Source organism: Cherax quadricarinatus, chromosome 35 (genome assembly GCF_038502225.1).
Source record: "Cherax quadricarinatus isolate ZL_2023a chromosome 35, ASM3850222v1, whole genome shotgun sequence".
Taxonomy (NCBI): domain Eukaryota; kingdom Metazoa; phylum Arthropoda; class Malacostraca; order Decapoda; family Parastacidae; genus Cherax; species Cherax quadricarinatus.
This window is the reverse complement of record NC_091326.1, coordinates 31,463,182-31,479,902: the sequence shown is the minus strand read 5'-3', so window position 1 is coordinate 31,479,902 and position 16,721 is coordinate 31,463,182. Positions and strand designations below refer to the sequence as shown.

At 36.1% G+C, this 16,721-nt stretch overlaps 1 protein-coding gene across 4 annotated transcripts in view; it reads left to right on the top strand.

Moving 5' to 3' along the window:
• The first annotated feature begins 239 nt into the window (after positions 1–239).
• The window catches only part of LOC138853618 (uncharacterized), an 83,699-nt gene continuing 67,217 nt past the window's right edge, over positions 240–16,721 (top strand). For 3 of the 4 annotated variants that reach the window (XR_011392818.1, XM_070091486.1, XM_070091485.1), the window contains exon 1: positions 241–510. Coding sequence is in view for 3 of the 4 variants with exons in the window: in XM_070091486.1 (XP_069947587.1) it covers positions 334–510 (177 nt within the window). In the remaining variant the exon portion in view is untranslated. Of the gene's footprint in view, positions 511–16,721 lie in introns of all 4 variants that reach the window. The other variant, XM_070091484.1, reaches the window with a different exon arrangement.

Here is a 16,721-nt window from a genome sequence, read left to right as displayed (position 1 = left end):
GGAGAGAGAGCCTTTCAGGGGGTGTAAGGGAACATGCCGCCCAAAATACTCCTGCTGTGACTGCTGCCCCTCTATCTCCTTACTTCGCTCTGTATTGTTCATGACATTTCGTGGAGCGCCTTGGACACTGTTGCCGAAGAAATTAGAGATGCACGAATCAATTTGGGTCGGGTGGTGGGCGGCCCACTTCGGGCGGGTGGACGGGGAAGCGCAGGGGGCGGCGTGCCAACGAGGTGTAGCACCGGGCATTCCTTCCTAGTGTTGCCCCGAAAGCCAGCGTGCGTGCACCTCTTCTCCGTCACTGCCATCGTCGTTATACTCACTGCTGTCGCCATGACTTGGCCATCCGCCTACGGTTACAAGTACACCCCCATCGGCCTGCGCCAGAGGGAGAAGAAAGACGACTACTCTGGGACTCGTTCCATCTGCACCACGGTCCACCTGCCGCAGGGCGGTCATCTCCTCGACATTGAGAGGCAGTATGGCATCGATGGATCCATGTCCAAGCGGGTGAGTTCAACACACACACTACTGAACCGAGAGACAAGTGTGTCTCCTACATATGGCAGAGGCATATACTAAGGCAGATACACAAATACATACATATACAAACGAACTTACAAGGAAACCCACAAAACTCCAAAGAAAAACGATTTTTGTACGATCATCATCACCTAACTCTCAATTTTTCTCGTATCCAAAGACAGTGATATTCCTCAGGAGCGTAGGTACAACTTCCAGCAGGCAGTCTCGTGGAATACAACATCAGCAGTCAAACAATATAGTCAGGTCGAGAAATTGAGATCGATACATAAAATAAAAATCGTAAATTTTTTTTTCAAGAAACGTCAGTAGCTAAGATTTATTTTTAATGTAGGATGACCCTACAAAACCCCCCTAGTGTTGCTTAGTCCCAAGTGATCGCCATCTATTATGCAACCCACAATAATCCACTTACACTTAGGTGTCCTATTTAGCTGCTAGGTGAAGAGTAACAGCCAATATTAGAAGACATCTAATTTTTTAATAAGTATGTGTTTAGACGACAAAATGGTAAGGATAGAGAAGTCTACCAAACTTGAAGGACACTGCAGACTTAATGGTTCCATGTACACTCACATGTACAGTATATTTGTGAAACGTTCACTTTAATTGTATTATGTACACAAATACTTCTGTAGTGTACTTGTGTAGCGTGCAGTGTACCTGTGTAGCGTGCAGTGTACCTGTGTACTGTGCAGTATACAGGTGTCGTGAACAGTATTCTCGATTAATGTCTATCTGAAATATTTCTTTATATTTCCTTCGCTTCTTGTTTTTCATTCTCCGTCTTCCTTTTCTTTCTTCTTAGTGCTTCTTCGTCTTCATTTGAACCAGAGTTAGTAAGTTTCTTTGTATAAGTTTTTTCCTCTCTCTCTCTCTCTCTCTCTCTCTCTCTCTCTCTCTCTCTCTCTCTCTCTCTCTCTCTCTCTCTCTCTCTCTCTCTCTCTCTCTCTCTCTCTCTCTCTCTCTCTCTCTCTCTCTCTCTCTCTCTCTCTCTCTCTCTCTCTCTCTCTCTTCACTCTCTCTCTCTCTCTCTCTCTCTCTCTCTCTCTCTCTCTCTCTCTAACTCTCTCATGCATTCCTGGCAATACAAGACTGTAGAATCTTTGTCAGATGCTGAATCATGCTGTGAGATAATGCTGAGAACTGAGTTAAACTTACCGTTCGTCTTTGGTTATTGGAGTTTATAGGCTGTCGACTATTCTAGGGTCATTATAAGTCTGCACGTAACCTTCTCACCACCAGACAACAATACTTTCATCCCTAAAATAGGGAGTAAAGTTTGACCATATATACGCTGAGAGAAATGCACCTCTCAGTGTATTCAGTGTCCATCTTTGCTAGAGTACGAGAGTTAATATAATATTCTTTTTGTTACTAAATGTGGTAACATTTCTAATGGTGATTGAAACTTAATTTAATAAAGGTCAATATCGATTATGATTTTTTTTACTAATAAGACACTAAATTATCAAGAATGCAAGGGAAGGAGGTCCCTCGTCGGGAGACAGCGAGATAATACTAAAGGTGATTAAGCTTAATCTGAGAAAACTACGTGATTGCTGATTGTAATGAGAAGGAAGTACCTAGCCATTATCAAGAGTGAAGGTGCTAGAAGAGCTCTAGCTCCTGGTGTTGATGGATCAACAATTACTGTAGCTAAAACCGAAAATTGTGATAGATCTCGAAAAACTTATATTGCTTATCTTCTACCCAAACAGGGTGGGATTAAGGGCTTTAAGGGATTTAAGGGCTGCTGCCCAGGAGCCTCCTCCAGCTGGAGGACCTCCAGAGATTAAGTGAAAAGTATTCATAGTTACTGCTGTAAGTTTATAATTATGTTATTACATCAAGTATAGGATGAACTGTTGACTGTTGTGATATTCGGTTTGTTACGGCCTTGTAGCCAAGGGACCTGCAAAATCTTAGTCCAGCTCTTTACCCAGATCGAATTAATTTCTTTCATATTGGACACTGAAGACCATCAACTCGGCTGTGTTCATAAATACAAACTTTACTCTGTCTGAACTTTAGATCTATAACTAAAAATATTATAGAAGACAAAATACTAGTTGTCTGTTGATACCATCTCATATTAGCACAGAAGGGAATGAAGGTGATGATAAACTGGCTGGCACAGACGCACGAGAAAATATAGACATTAAAGACCTGTCATCAAAATGTATGTTTAAAATTAAACGGACGACTTCAGTGAGCTGAGGGGAAAAAGGGAAAAGTGAAAGGGGAAGGGAGAGGGAAAGTGGGAGGAGGAAAAGGATTACTAGGAAATAGTAAATTTTCACAGCATTACTTATGTTTGTGGTAATAAAGATGAAGATATGAAAATAAAGACGATGTTGGATACACTTGTTCATATTCTTATATTTGTCGGGATGGTGTGACAACTCTGTGAGAAGAAATACACTTTAAAGTGTCTGTCGATAATGATGAAAAAATCATCGACATTACAGCTTTTATTCGGCTTCATTACGGATATTGAATTATACCAGTAGTATTTATTAATGATATAACCACGCTGTAACTAAGGTTCGTCGCAGTATTTTGCAAAAAAATATGCAGGAGTTTCTGTAATGGGATAATTACATGTGAAGGCAGTAAGTCCTGATAATTTATACAGCCAAAGATTGTGTCAAGTATTCGGGTTGTGATGGGCTGGTTTTATGGAGGTGTGTTCGTTCATGAGATGAGTGGTGTTGCGCAGTGAACTCGCTCTTCATGGGTTATATTTTCGCACCTTGGGAAAAGAGTGGTGTAGGGCCCAGTATATGAGGCTTTAAAGGAGTAATAATAGATGTTTTGGTAAGTGTGAGGGAAAGGAGAGTGAAGGTGCGAGACCGAGGTGGACATGGAGGTGCAGGGGTGAGGCGAGAATATTTTTGGAGGTTGTAGGGGAGAAAGAGCGAGAGAGAGAGACAGACAGAGAGAGAGAGAGAGAGAGAGAGAGAGAGAGAGAGAGAGAGAGAGAGAGAGAGAGAGAGAGAGAGAGAGAGAGACAGACAGACAGACAGACAGAGACAGAGAGAGAGACAGACAGACAGAGAGAGATAGAGAGACAGAGAGACAGAGACAGCGACAGACAGACAGACAGAGAGACAGACAGACAGACAGACAGACAGACAGACAGACAGACAGAAGAGAGAGAGAGAGGACGAGTCATGGGTGAGGCACGATGTGAGGAGTCAGACCCTGCATCAGGTACCCAGTGAGCTATTTCTGTGTGTTCTCTTCATCTTTCTACTGCCCTTCCTCTTCACATCATCACCACTCATGTCTCACCTCTGCAGCTCCTCTTCATCTTCCATTTCCTTATCTACTATCCTCAACTACTTCTGTTCCCTCTTCCCACTCCCACTTCACACTACTTCCATCTATACTCAACGTAGATATATGTTCATTACTTCTGCTGTGCTCTTCACGCCTCTCTCTTCACTCCAGCACTCCTCTCCTCAGAAGGAATAATTACCTACCACATTAAAGTAACCTTGAAGTTTATATGTAAAGATTAAGAAAAAAATGCCAACCAGATAAGACGTTGAGGCTACAGTGACAGGTAACAACAAGGCTGCGCTGCGGTCTTCCTGACGTCTCAGCAACATCGTCGCATCTAAAAATGAAGCCAACATACCTTGGACACAATATTTTCTTCTGCAGGAACTGAGGGGCCTAAATATCAGCGAAGTTAATATAAATACATTAAAATAAATATAAAAGCTGAACCTAAACAATTGTACATGGACGAATGAAAAAAAACAAGTTAAATAAAAAAATAATATCGATAACAGATCTCATATCCAAAAACAGTCAAATTTAGCCGACCAAACGAAGACAAAGTTGCCGAGTGACTGGAAACAAAAACTAATTTTACTACATTATTCTGAAAAATGATTGTTCATGTGTCCTACACCTGCCACTCCATCTGTTTGTCATCAGTTGTGTCAAAACTGATGGTAACTTTAACTATGGACAATTCTTGAAGACGATAAGCTCTTATCTAACACCTAACTTATTTGATAAATAACATATATTGCCTAAAAAATTAATTATTTTTTCACTTATATTTATGACATATGAACAATAAAGTGTCCACAGATGTCTCCCTCGGAGTTTAGGTTTTCTACAAAGTATTATATAACTAGTTACTTAGTAAACTAAAATTCTATTTTATCTGTAAGTGTTTAGGGCTGGACTAGTGGACTAGTAACTAGCTTACCGACTGGAAAAAGCGAGTAGTTTTACATACTAAAGTGTTTGCGTGGAGAAAAGTGACGAGTTGTGTCTTTCAAAGATTATCTTTGGCCCAAATTAATTCTAAATATGCATAAATGATCTAGAATTTGAGCTTACAATATGTCCAAAATTATAGAGTTCGGGAGTGACGCGATATAAGGGAAAGGAGCTGCATCTATGACTCGATTTAGAGACCCGGACAGATTGCCGCAGTCGTCAGAGAAGTGGGGGAATAAATTACGACGTGGACATGTACGAAGTAATCGAGTCGGAACTTAAAAATATAAGATGTGAAGATAACTGTTTTGAAAACTACCTAACAGACACAACAAGTGATGAGGATACCTCAAGTTCCACCCAATACACCTAATATTGATTCTTCTGAGTCAAAGCATTAACTATTACCACTGAATTTGACCCCCAAGATCTGACGAACAACACTCTGTACATGTATATTTCATCCTAGCAGAGTTGGAGTTAAATATAAATCTAAGTATAAACCTAAAATATACTAAAGAATATTTTGTTGTGAACAGGAAAGCTAAAAGAATGCTAAGTTTTATTAAAGAACTGTTAAGCTTCAAACACCTTAAACAATGCCAGATTCATGTTGTATATACTGTCTACCTCGGGAGTTCCAATTATTTAACGGATGGTCCCGTAAGGAAGGTTCTTTGATGCCGGTGAGAGGCTCTTGATCTAAGGAATTGGAAGTGTGCTCTAATTCGTTGAATCGAATCTGAATGCCCTCCATGCCCTCAGGCACTGTATGACCCCGACGGGTTTAGCGCTTCCCCATGAATGTTGTAGTAGTAATAATATTAATATGGAAAAGATGCCGATAAATTTGAGAGTGCATAGCCTAGTTAAATCTGGGAGTAAAGACTTCTGTCCTAGTGTGTACACGCCTACCCCCGCCTGTTCTCTCTCTCTCTCTCTCTCTCTCTCTATGGCTTCGAGACCACAACCGTACCACGGGTGGGGTTATAACCTGCGATCAGAGACGGTCTGGAGTTTTGTAACTCTCTGATCGCGGGTTCTAACCCCCACCCGTGGTATGGTTTGTTTGCAATCGTGTCATTACGATTTCGTGAGTCATGTTTACGAGACCAAGTCAGTCTTACTACCTAGCAGGTTTACTCTAGCCTAGCCATCTTTTTTTCGTATGTCCCGTTATGCAGGAGCTCCGTGGAGTTTATTGGAACAAGAATGGGAGTATTTTTCAGTGACTTATGGAGTACGTGAATAGACTCATCCTTGATACTGTTAGCGCCAAATATTTCTGTCTAATTATTAGTATAATCATGGGGGAGCGCTAAACCCATAGGATTATACAGCGCATGTGTGTGAGGGGGGGTATGGAAGGCCTTCAGGCTCAATTCAGGGAACTGGAGCACAGATCCAATTCCCTAGATCAAAAGCCCCTCACCAGCGTCAAGAAACCTCCCTTGAGGGGCCTGTCGTCTAAGAATCGACTGCACGACCACTTCTCAAGTATAGAATTTTGCTAGTCATAGTTTTGTGATAGCAACAGAGTGTTTGCCTGAGCAGGACCTTCTGCTGGTAGCCAGCGGTATCCAGGGGAAAATCCTGGAACACAGGATATCCAGTTATCTGGACCACAGTCTTTATTAGTAAAATTAGTAGTAGGCTTAGTGCTGTGGTTGGAAGTGAGGGAGCATTAGTAGTTACTCCAGTGGTACTATTTCAGCAGTGGTAGTTGCTAATTTCTTCCCACTGTCAGCTTTCATAATATATGTTTAAGGCGACTGGTTTTTCCCGTTTCATGGCGACTGTGTCAGAGGAAGTAAAGGGTAGAAAGATAGTCTGTTTCATTATCTTTACTCAAAATAGAAAGTAGTAAAGATAGTCTCATTATACTTAGATCTTGTCTGTTGATATATAAAGAATAACTTATATTCTGAGATAAAGGAATAACCAGCAATCTTAGGTTAGGTTTGTCGAGAAACAGGACAAGTGTTTCCTGACACGGGTCTTAGTCATATGATGACCCACAGCTGAAGCTTTTGGTCAACTGACCGAGGCCTTTCACTGGCTTACCGGTCCACCCCTTTAGAAAATATACCTATATTTATAACCATTAGGCTCATTAACTCCGGTAATCTTCCGTTTCACTCATGCTAGGACTACATTATATCTGAGGATATATTCCTATTATCCACACTTTTAATATTTATTACGTCATTTACTTATATTTTTCTCTGAATTATTATACATAAATGCATAGCCAACAATGTAATGAAAAACTCTGCAGTCCACCATGTGTCAGTTCTGGATGAGATACAGACGTCTCTAGCGGCACCTGCGTCTATTTCCGCTCCTCTGCCCTGCTCTCCGCCATATCTGGGTCACTACCTAACTTATGACAAGCAGGAGCACCCCTTTTTTTTACCCTGCCCACCTCCCTGACATATCTGGGTCACCACATACCAGAGGCAGGGGCATTATCTTAACTGTGCCCAGCTCCCTGCGACACCCGGGTCACCACTCGCCGTACTGGAGCGTCTTCACGTACTGGAGCGTCTTCACGTACTGGAGCGTCTTCACGTACTGGAGCGTCTTCACGTACTGGAGCGTCTTCACGCCCAGATGCTGCTGACAGGGCACTCGAGCCTAGGAGATGGGATTAGTGTTCCTTTCCTTGGATCACATCTGATTGTCTCATTATTCAGTCGCTGTATGGCCAGCTGCTTGAGCGTTTCCTTTAAGTATGATAATAATAATAGAAATAATTAAAGCAATAATATGAGCAATAATAATAATTATTATTATAATAATATTTTTTCACTCTGTGCTAACTTGTTGCAACATGTGTGTCCCAGTACCAACATAGACCGGTATATATTCTGCACCTCATGCGATGTATATACACAGAAACCTCTTGATGTATACAGTCTGAAAGAGATATATATCGGTGTGTATAGACTGAGAGATCACATCTCTCGGTGTATATACATGAGATACAAATTTCTTTATGTATATGAACTGAGAAATACATACACACTTCCAGATGCATAAACACAGATGCAATATCGGTGAATACAGCGAGAGAAATTGACCTCTTGCAGTGTATATATATTAAGACATAAACCAGAGAAATACACCTCTCATGTATGTGTATGTCTGGGGTATATATGAATGTATGTAATAAATAAATAATAAATACATAGTTAATGTATAAATATGTATGAATATACACAGTGATACACACCTTTAAGTGTTATTTCTGTGAGGCCAATAACTTCGTTAATAAATGCCCTCGATGACATACTATAAAGACCATCTTGTTAGATTAATTAAAGCTGCATATACACGCTGAGAAAATATATGTATATATGTGTATATATCCAGTACGAGTGACATCTTAATCTAAGATATATAATAAAATCAGCATAGAAATTTATCGGGTAATAATTTGTAAATTAAAAAAAACTGTTTTATTAAATAAAGAAATAAATCTAATTATTTGTGTAAATGTAAACACATGATTTAAAAAAAATTAAGTTACATTTTCTCAGCAAATTAAAATTTCCATTTTGTTTACAATGAAAATAATATAATTAAGACCTTTCTTATTACTTCTATACTAACACCATAGATTATATTGTTACTTCTATACTAACACCATAGATTATATTGTTACTTCTATACTAACACCATAGATTATATTGTTACTTCTATACTAACACCATAGATTATATTGTTACTTCTATACTAACACCATAGATTATATTGTTACTTCTATACTAACACCATAGATTATATTGTTACTTCTATACTAACACCATAGATTATATTGTTACTTCTATACTAACACCATAGATTATATTGTTACTTCTATACTAACACCATAGATTATATTGTTACTTCTATACTAACACCATAGATTATATTGTTACTTCTATACTAACACCATAGATTATATTGTTACTTCTATACTAACACCATAGATTATATTGTTACTTCTATACTAACACCATAGATTATATTGTTACTTCTATACTAACACCATAGATTATATTGTTACTTCTATACTAACACCATAGATTATATTGTTACTTCTATACTAACACCATAGATTATATTGTTACTTCTATACTAACACCATAGATTATATTGTTACTTCTATACTAACACCATAGATTATATTGTTACTTCTATACTAACACCATAGATTATATTGTTACTTCTATACTAACACCATAGATTATATTGTTACTTCTATACTAACACCATAGATTATATTGTTACTTCTATACTAACACCATAGATTATATTGTTACTTCTATACTAACACCATAGATTATATTGTTACTTCTATACTAACACCATAGATTATATTATTACTTCTATACTAACACTGTAGATTATATTATTACTTCTATACTAACACTGTAGATTATATTATTACTTCTATAATAACACTGTAGATTATATTATTACTTCTATACTAACACTGTAGATTATATTATTACTTCTATACTAACACTGTAGATTATATTATTACTTCTATACTAACACTGTAGATTATATTATTACTTCTATAATAACACTGTAGATTATATTATTACTTCTATACTAACACTGTAGATTATATTATTACTTCTATACTAACACTGTAGATTATATTATGAAGGAACTGACACTCTAGTGTTGTCTTACATCCATTTTCTTACGTCTGTTTCAGTCTTTTGTATCCTTCAGTCTTTTATGACCTTCAGTCTTCTATAACGTTCAGTCTTTTATAACCTTCAGTCTTTTATAACCTTCAGTCTTTTATATCCTTCAGTCTTTTATATCCTTCAGTCTTTTATATCCTTCAGTCTTTTATATCCTTCAGTCTTTTATATCCTTCAGTCTTTTATGACCTTCAGTCTTCTATAACGTTCAGTCTTTTATAACCTTAAGTCTTTTATAACCTTCAGTCTTCTAAAACGTTCAGTCTTTTATAACCTTCAGTCTTTTATAACCTTCAGTCTTTTATAACCTTCAGTCTTTTATAACCTTCAGTCTTTTATAACCTTCAGTCTTTTATAACCTTCAGTCTTTTATAACCTTCAGTCTTTTACACCTTCAGTCTTTTATAACCTTCAGTCTTTTATAGCCTTCAGTCTTTTATATCCTTCAGTCTTTTATAACCTTCAGTCTTTTATAACCTTCAGTCTTTTATAACCTTCAGTCTTTTATAGCCTTCAGTCTTTTATATCCTTCAGTCTTTTATAACCTTCAGTCTTTTATAACCTTCAGTCTTTTATAGCCTTCAGTCTTTTATATCCTTCAGTCTTTTATAACCTTCAGTCTTTTATAACCTTCAGTCTTTTACATCCTTACGTCTGTTATATCCTTCAGTCTTTTACATCCTTCAGTCTTTTACATCCTTCAGTCTTTTATATTCTTCAGTCTTTCATATCCTTCAGCCTTTTACATCCTTCAGTCTTTTATGTCCTTCAGTCTTTTACATCCTTCAGTCTTTCATATCCTTCAGTCTTTCATATCCTTCAGTCTTTCACATCCTTCAGTCTTTTACATCCTTCCGTCTGTTACATCCTTCAGTCTTTTATGTCCTTCAGTCTTTTTCATCCTTCAGTCTTTTATATTCTTCAGTCTTTCATATCCTTCAGTCTTTCATATCCTTCAGTCTTTCACATCCTTCAGTCTTTTACATCCTTCCGTCTGTTACATCCTTCAGTCTTTTATGTCCTTCAGTCTTTTTCATCCTTCAGTCTTTTATATTCTTCAGTCTTTCATATCCTTCAGTCTTTTATAACCTTCAGTCTTTCATAACCTTCAGTCTTTCATATCCTTCAGTCTTTCATATCCTTCAGTCTTTCATATCCTTCAATCTTTCATATCCTTCAGTCTTTCATAACCTTCAGTCTTTCATATCCTTCAGTCTTTTATAACCTTCAGTCTTTCATAACCTTCAGTCTTTTATAACCTTCAGTCTTTCATATCCTTCAGTCTTTTATAACCTTCAGTCTTTCATATCCTTCAGTCTTTTATAACCTTCAGTCTTTCATAACCTTCAGTCTTTCATATCCTTCAGTCTTTCATATCCTTCAGTCTTTCATATCCTTCAGTCTTTCATATCCTTCAGTCTTTCATAACCTTCAGTCTTTCATATCCTTCAGTCTTTTATAACCTTCAGTCTTTTATAACCTTCAGTCTTTTATATCCTTCAGTCTTTTATAACCTTCAGTCTTTCATATCCTTCAGTCTTTTATAACCTTCAGTCTTTCATAACCTTCAGTCTTTCATATCCTTCAGTCTTTCATATCCTTCAGTCTTTCATATCCTTCAGTCTTTCATATCCTTCAGTCTTTCATAACCTTCAGTCTTTCATATCCTTCAGTCTTTTATAACCTTCAGTCTTTTATAACCTTCAGTCTTTCATATCCTTCAGTCTTTTATAACCTTCAGTCTTTTATAACCTTCAGTCTTTCATATCCTTCAGTCTTTTATAACCTTCAGTCTTTCATATCCTTCAGTCTTTTATAACCTTCAGTCTTTCATATCCTTCAGTCTTTTATAACCTTCAGTCTTTTATAACCTTCAGTCTTTCATATCCTTCAGTCTTTTATAACCTTCAGTCTTTCATAACCTTCAGTCTTTCATATCCTTCAGTCTTTCATATCCTTCAGTCTTTCATATCCTTCAGTCTTTTATAACCTTCAGTCTTTTATAACCTTCAGTCTTTCATATCCTTCAGTCTTTTATAACCTTCAGTCTTTCATATCCTTCAGTCTTTTATAACCTTCAGTCTTTCATATCCTTCAGTCTTTTATAACCTTCAGTCTTTCATAACCTTCAGTCTTTCATATCCTTCAGTCTTTCATATCCTTCAGTCTTTCATATCCTTCAGTCTTTTATAACCTTCAGTCTTTTATAACCTTCAGTCTTTCATATCCTTCAGTCTTTTATAACCTTCAGTCTTTCATATCCTTCAGTCTTTCATAACCTTCAGTCTTTCATATCCTTCAGTCTTTTATAACCTTCAGTCTTTTATAACCTTCAGTCTTTCATATCCTTCAGTCTTTTATAACCTTCAGTCTTTTATAACCTTCAGTCTTTCATATCCTTCAGTCTTTCATATCCTTCAGTCTTTCATATCCTTCAGTCTTTTATAACCTTCAGTCTTTTATAACCTTCAGTCTTTCATATCCTTCAGTCTTTTATAACCTTCAGTCTTTTATAACCTTCAGTCTTTCATATCCTTCAGTCTTTCATATCCTTCAGTCTTTCATATCCTTCAGTCTTTCATAACCTTCAGTCTTTCATATCCTTCAGTCTTTTATAACCTTCAGTCTTTTATAACCTTCAGTCTTTCATATCCTTCAGTCTTTCATATCCTTCAGTCTTTCATATCCTTCAGTCTTTTATAACCTTCAGTCTTTTATAACCTTCAGTCTTTCATATCCTTCAGTCTTTTATAACCTTCAGTCTTTTATAACCTTCAGTCTTTCATATCCTTCAGTCTTTTATAACCTTCAGTCTTTCATAACCTTCAGTCTTTCATATCCTTCAGTCTTTCATATCCTTCAGTCTTTCATATCCTTCAGTCTTTCATATCCTTCAGTCTTTCATAACCTTCAGTCTTTCATATCCTTCAGTCTTTTATAACCTTCAGTCTTTCATAACCTTCAGTCTTTTATAACCTTCAGTCTTTCATATCCTTCAGTCTTTTATAACCTTCAGTCTTTTATAACCTTCAGTCTTTCATATCCTTCAGTCTTTTATAACCTTCAGTCTTTCATATCCTTCAGTCTTTTATAACCTTCAGTCTTTTATAACCTTCAGTCTTTCATATCCTTCATTCTTTCATATCCTTCAGTCTTTTATAACCTTCAGTCTTTTATAACCTTCAGTCTTTCATATCCTTCAGTCTTTCATATCCTTCAGTCTTTTATAACCTTCAGTCTTTTATAACCTTCAGTCTTTCATATCCTTCAGTCTTTCATATCCTTCAGTCTTTCATAACCTTCAGTCTTTCATATCCTTCAGTCTTTTATAACCTTCAGTCTTTCATATCCTTCAGTCTTTTATAACCTTCAGTCTTTCATATCCTTCAGTCTTTTATAACCTTCAGTCTTTCATATCCTTCAGTCTTTCATAACCTTCAGTCTTTCATATCCTTCAGTCTTTTATAACCTTCAGTCTTTCATAACCTTCAGTCTTTTATAACCTTCAGTCTTTCATATCCTTCAGTCTTTTATAACCTTCAGTCTTTCATATCCTTCAGTCTTTTATAACCTTCAGTCTTTCATATCCTTCAGTCTTTTATAACCTTCAGTCTTTTATAACCTTCATTCTTTCATATCCTTCAGTCTTTTATAACCTTCAGTCTTTCATATCCTTCAGTCTTTCATATCCTTCAGTCTTTTATAACCTTCAGTCTTTTATAACCTTCAGTCTTTCATATCCTTCAGTCTTTTATAACCTTCAGTCTTTCATATCCTTCAGTCTTTTATAACCTTCAGTCTTTTATAACCTTCAGTCTTTCATATCCTTCAGTCTTTTATAACCTTCAGTCTTTTATAACCTTCAGTCTTTTATAACCTTCAGTCTTTCATAACCTTCAGTCTTTCATAACCTTCAGTCTTTTATAACCTTCAGTCTTTTATAACCTTCAGTCTTTCATAACCTTCAGTCTTTCATAACCTTCAGTCTTTTATAACCTTCAGTCTTTTATAACCTTCAGTCTTTCATATCCTTCAGTCTTTTATAACCTTCAGTCTTTCATATCCTTCAGTCTTTCATATCCTTCAGTCTTTTATAACCTTCAGTCTTTCATATCCTTCAGTCTTTTATAACCTTCAGTCTTTCATATCCTTCAGTCTTTTATAACCTTCAGTCTTTTATAACCTTCAGTCTTTCATAACCTTCAGTCTTTTATAACCTTCAGTCTTTCATAACCTTCAGTCTTTTATAACCTTCAGTCTTTCATAACCTTCAGTCTTTTATAACCTTCAGTCTTTTATAACCTTCAGTCTTTCATAACCTTCAGTCTTTCATAACCTTCAGTCTTTTATAACCTTCAGTCTTTCATAACCTTCAGTCTTTTATAACCTTCAGTCTTTCATAACCTTCAGTCTTTTATAACCTTCAGTCTTTTATAACCTTCAGTCTTTCATAACCTTCAGTCTTTTATAACCTTCAGTCTTTCATAACCTTCAGTCTTTTATAACCTTCAGTCTTTTATAACCTTCAGTCTTTCATAACCTTCAGTCTTTCATAACCTTCAGTCTTTTATAACCTTCAGTCTTTCATAACCTTCAGTCTTTTATAACCTTCAGTCTTTCATAACCTTCAGTCTTTTATAACCTTCAGTCTTTCATAACCTTCAGTCTTTTATAACCTTCAGTCTTTCATAACCTTCAGTCTTTTATAACCTTCAGTCTTTTATATCCTTCAGTCTTTCATAACATTCAGTCTTTCATATCCTTCAGTCTTTTATAACCTTCAGTCTTTCATAACCTTCAGTCTTTCATAACCTTCAGTCTTTTATAACCTTCAGTCTTTCATAACCTTCAGTCTTTTATAACCTTCAGTCTTTTATATCCTTCAGTCTTTCATAACATTCAGTCTTTCATATCCTTCAGTCTTTTATAACCTTCAGTCTTTCATAACCTTCAGTCTTTCATAACCTTCAGTCTTTTATAACCTTCAGTCTTTCATAACCTTCAGTCTTTCATAACCTTCAGTCTTTCATAACCTTCAGTCTTTTATAACCTTCAGTCTTTCATATCCTTTAGTCTTTCATAACCTTCAGTCTTTCATAACCTTCAGTCTTTTATAACCTTCAGTCTTTCATAACCTTCAGTCTTTCATAACCTTCAGTCTTTCATATCCTTCAGTCTTTCATATACTTCAGTCTTTCATATCCTTCAGTCTTTTATAACCTTCAGTCTTTCATATCCTTCAGTCTTTTATAACCTTCAGTCTTTCATATCCTTCAGTCTTTCATATCCTTCAGTCTTTCATATCCTTCAGTCTTTCATATCCTTCAGTCTTTTATAACCTTCAGTCTTTCATATCCTTCAGTCTTTCATATCCTTCAGTCTTTCATATCCTTCAGTCTTTCATATCCTTCAGTCTTTTATAACCTTCAGTCTTTCATATCCTTCAGTCTTTCATATCCTTCAGTCTTTCATATCCTTCAGTCTTTCATATCCTTCAGTCTTTCATATCCTTCAGTCTTTCATATCCTTCAGTCTTTTATAACCTTCAGTCTTTCATATCCTTCAGTCTTTCATATCCTTCAGTCTTTCATATCCTTCAGTCTTTTATAACCTTCAGTCTTTCATATCCTTCAGTCTTTCATATCCTTCAGTCTTTCATATCCTTCAGTCTTTTATAACCTTCAGTCTTTCATATCCTTCAGTCTTTCATATCCTTCAGTCTTTCATATCCTTCAGTCTTTCATATCCTTCAGTCTTTCATATCCTTCAGTCTTTCATATCCTTCAGTCTTTTATAACCTTCAGTCTTTTATAAATTTCAGTCTTTCATATCCTTCAGTCTTTTATAACCTTCAGTCTTTCATATCCTTCAGTCTTTCATATCCTTCAGTCTTTTATAACCTTCAGTCTTTCATATCCTTCAGTCTTTTATAACCTTCAGTCTTTCATATCCTTCAGTCTTTCATATCCTTCAGTCTTTCATATCCTTCAGTCTTTTATAACCTTCAGTCTTTCATATTCTTCAGTCTTTCATAACCTTCAGTCTTTTATAACCTTCAGTCTTTCATATCCTTCAGTCTTTCATATCCTTCAGTCTTTTATAACCTTCAGTCTTTTATATCCTTCAGTCTTTTATAACCTTCAGTCTTTCATATCCTTCAGTCTTTCATAACCTTCAGTCTTTTATAACCTTCAGTCTTTCATATCCTTCAGTCTTTCATAACCTTCAGTCTTTTATAACCTTCAGTCTTTCATATCCTTCAGTCTTTCATATCCTTCAGTCTTTTATAACCTTCAGTCTTTCATATCCTTCAGTCTTTCATATCCTTCAGTCTTTCATATCCTTCAGTCTTTTATAACCTTCAGTCTTTCATATCCTTCAGTCTTTCATAACCTTCAGTCTTTTATAACCTTCAGTCTTTCATATCCTTCAGTCTTTCATATCCTTCAGTCTTTCATATCCTTCAGTCTTTTATAACCTTCAGTCTTTCATATCCTTCAGTCTTTCATAACCTTCAGTCTTTTATAAATTTCAGTCTTTCATATCCTTCAGTCTTTTATAACCTTCAGTCTTTCATATCCTTCAGTCTTTCATATCCTTCAGTCTTTTATAACCTTCAGTCTTTCATATCCTTCAGTCTTTCATATCCTTCAGTCTTTCATATCCTTCAGTCTTTCATATCCTTCAGTCTTTTATAACCTTCAGTCTTTCATATCCTTCAGTCTTTCATATCCTTCAGTCTTTTATAACCTTCAGTCTTTCATATCCTTCAGTCTTTTATAACCTTCAGTCTTTCATAACCTTCAGTCTTTCATATCCTTCAGTCTTTCATATCCTTCAGTCTTTCATATCCTTCAGTCTTTCATATCCTTCAGTCTTTTATAACCTTCAGTCTTTCATATCCTTCAGTCTTTCATATCCTTCAGTCTTTCATATCCTTCAGTCTTTCATATCCTTCAGTCTTTTATAACCTTCAGTCTTTCATATCCTTCAGTCTTTCATATCCTTCAGTCTTTCACATCCTTCAGTCTTTCATAACCTCCAGTCTTTCATAACCTTCAGTCTTTCATATCCTTCAGTCTTTCATAACCTTCAGTCTTTCATATCCTTCAGTCTTTCACATCCTTCAGTCTTTCATAACCTCCAGTCTTTCATAACCTTCAGTCTTTCATATCCTTCAGTCTTTCATAACCTTCAGTCTTTCATATCCTTCAGTCTTTCATAACCTTC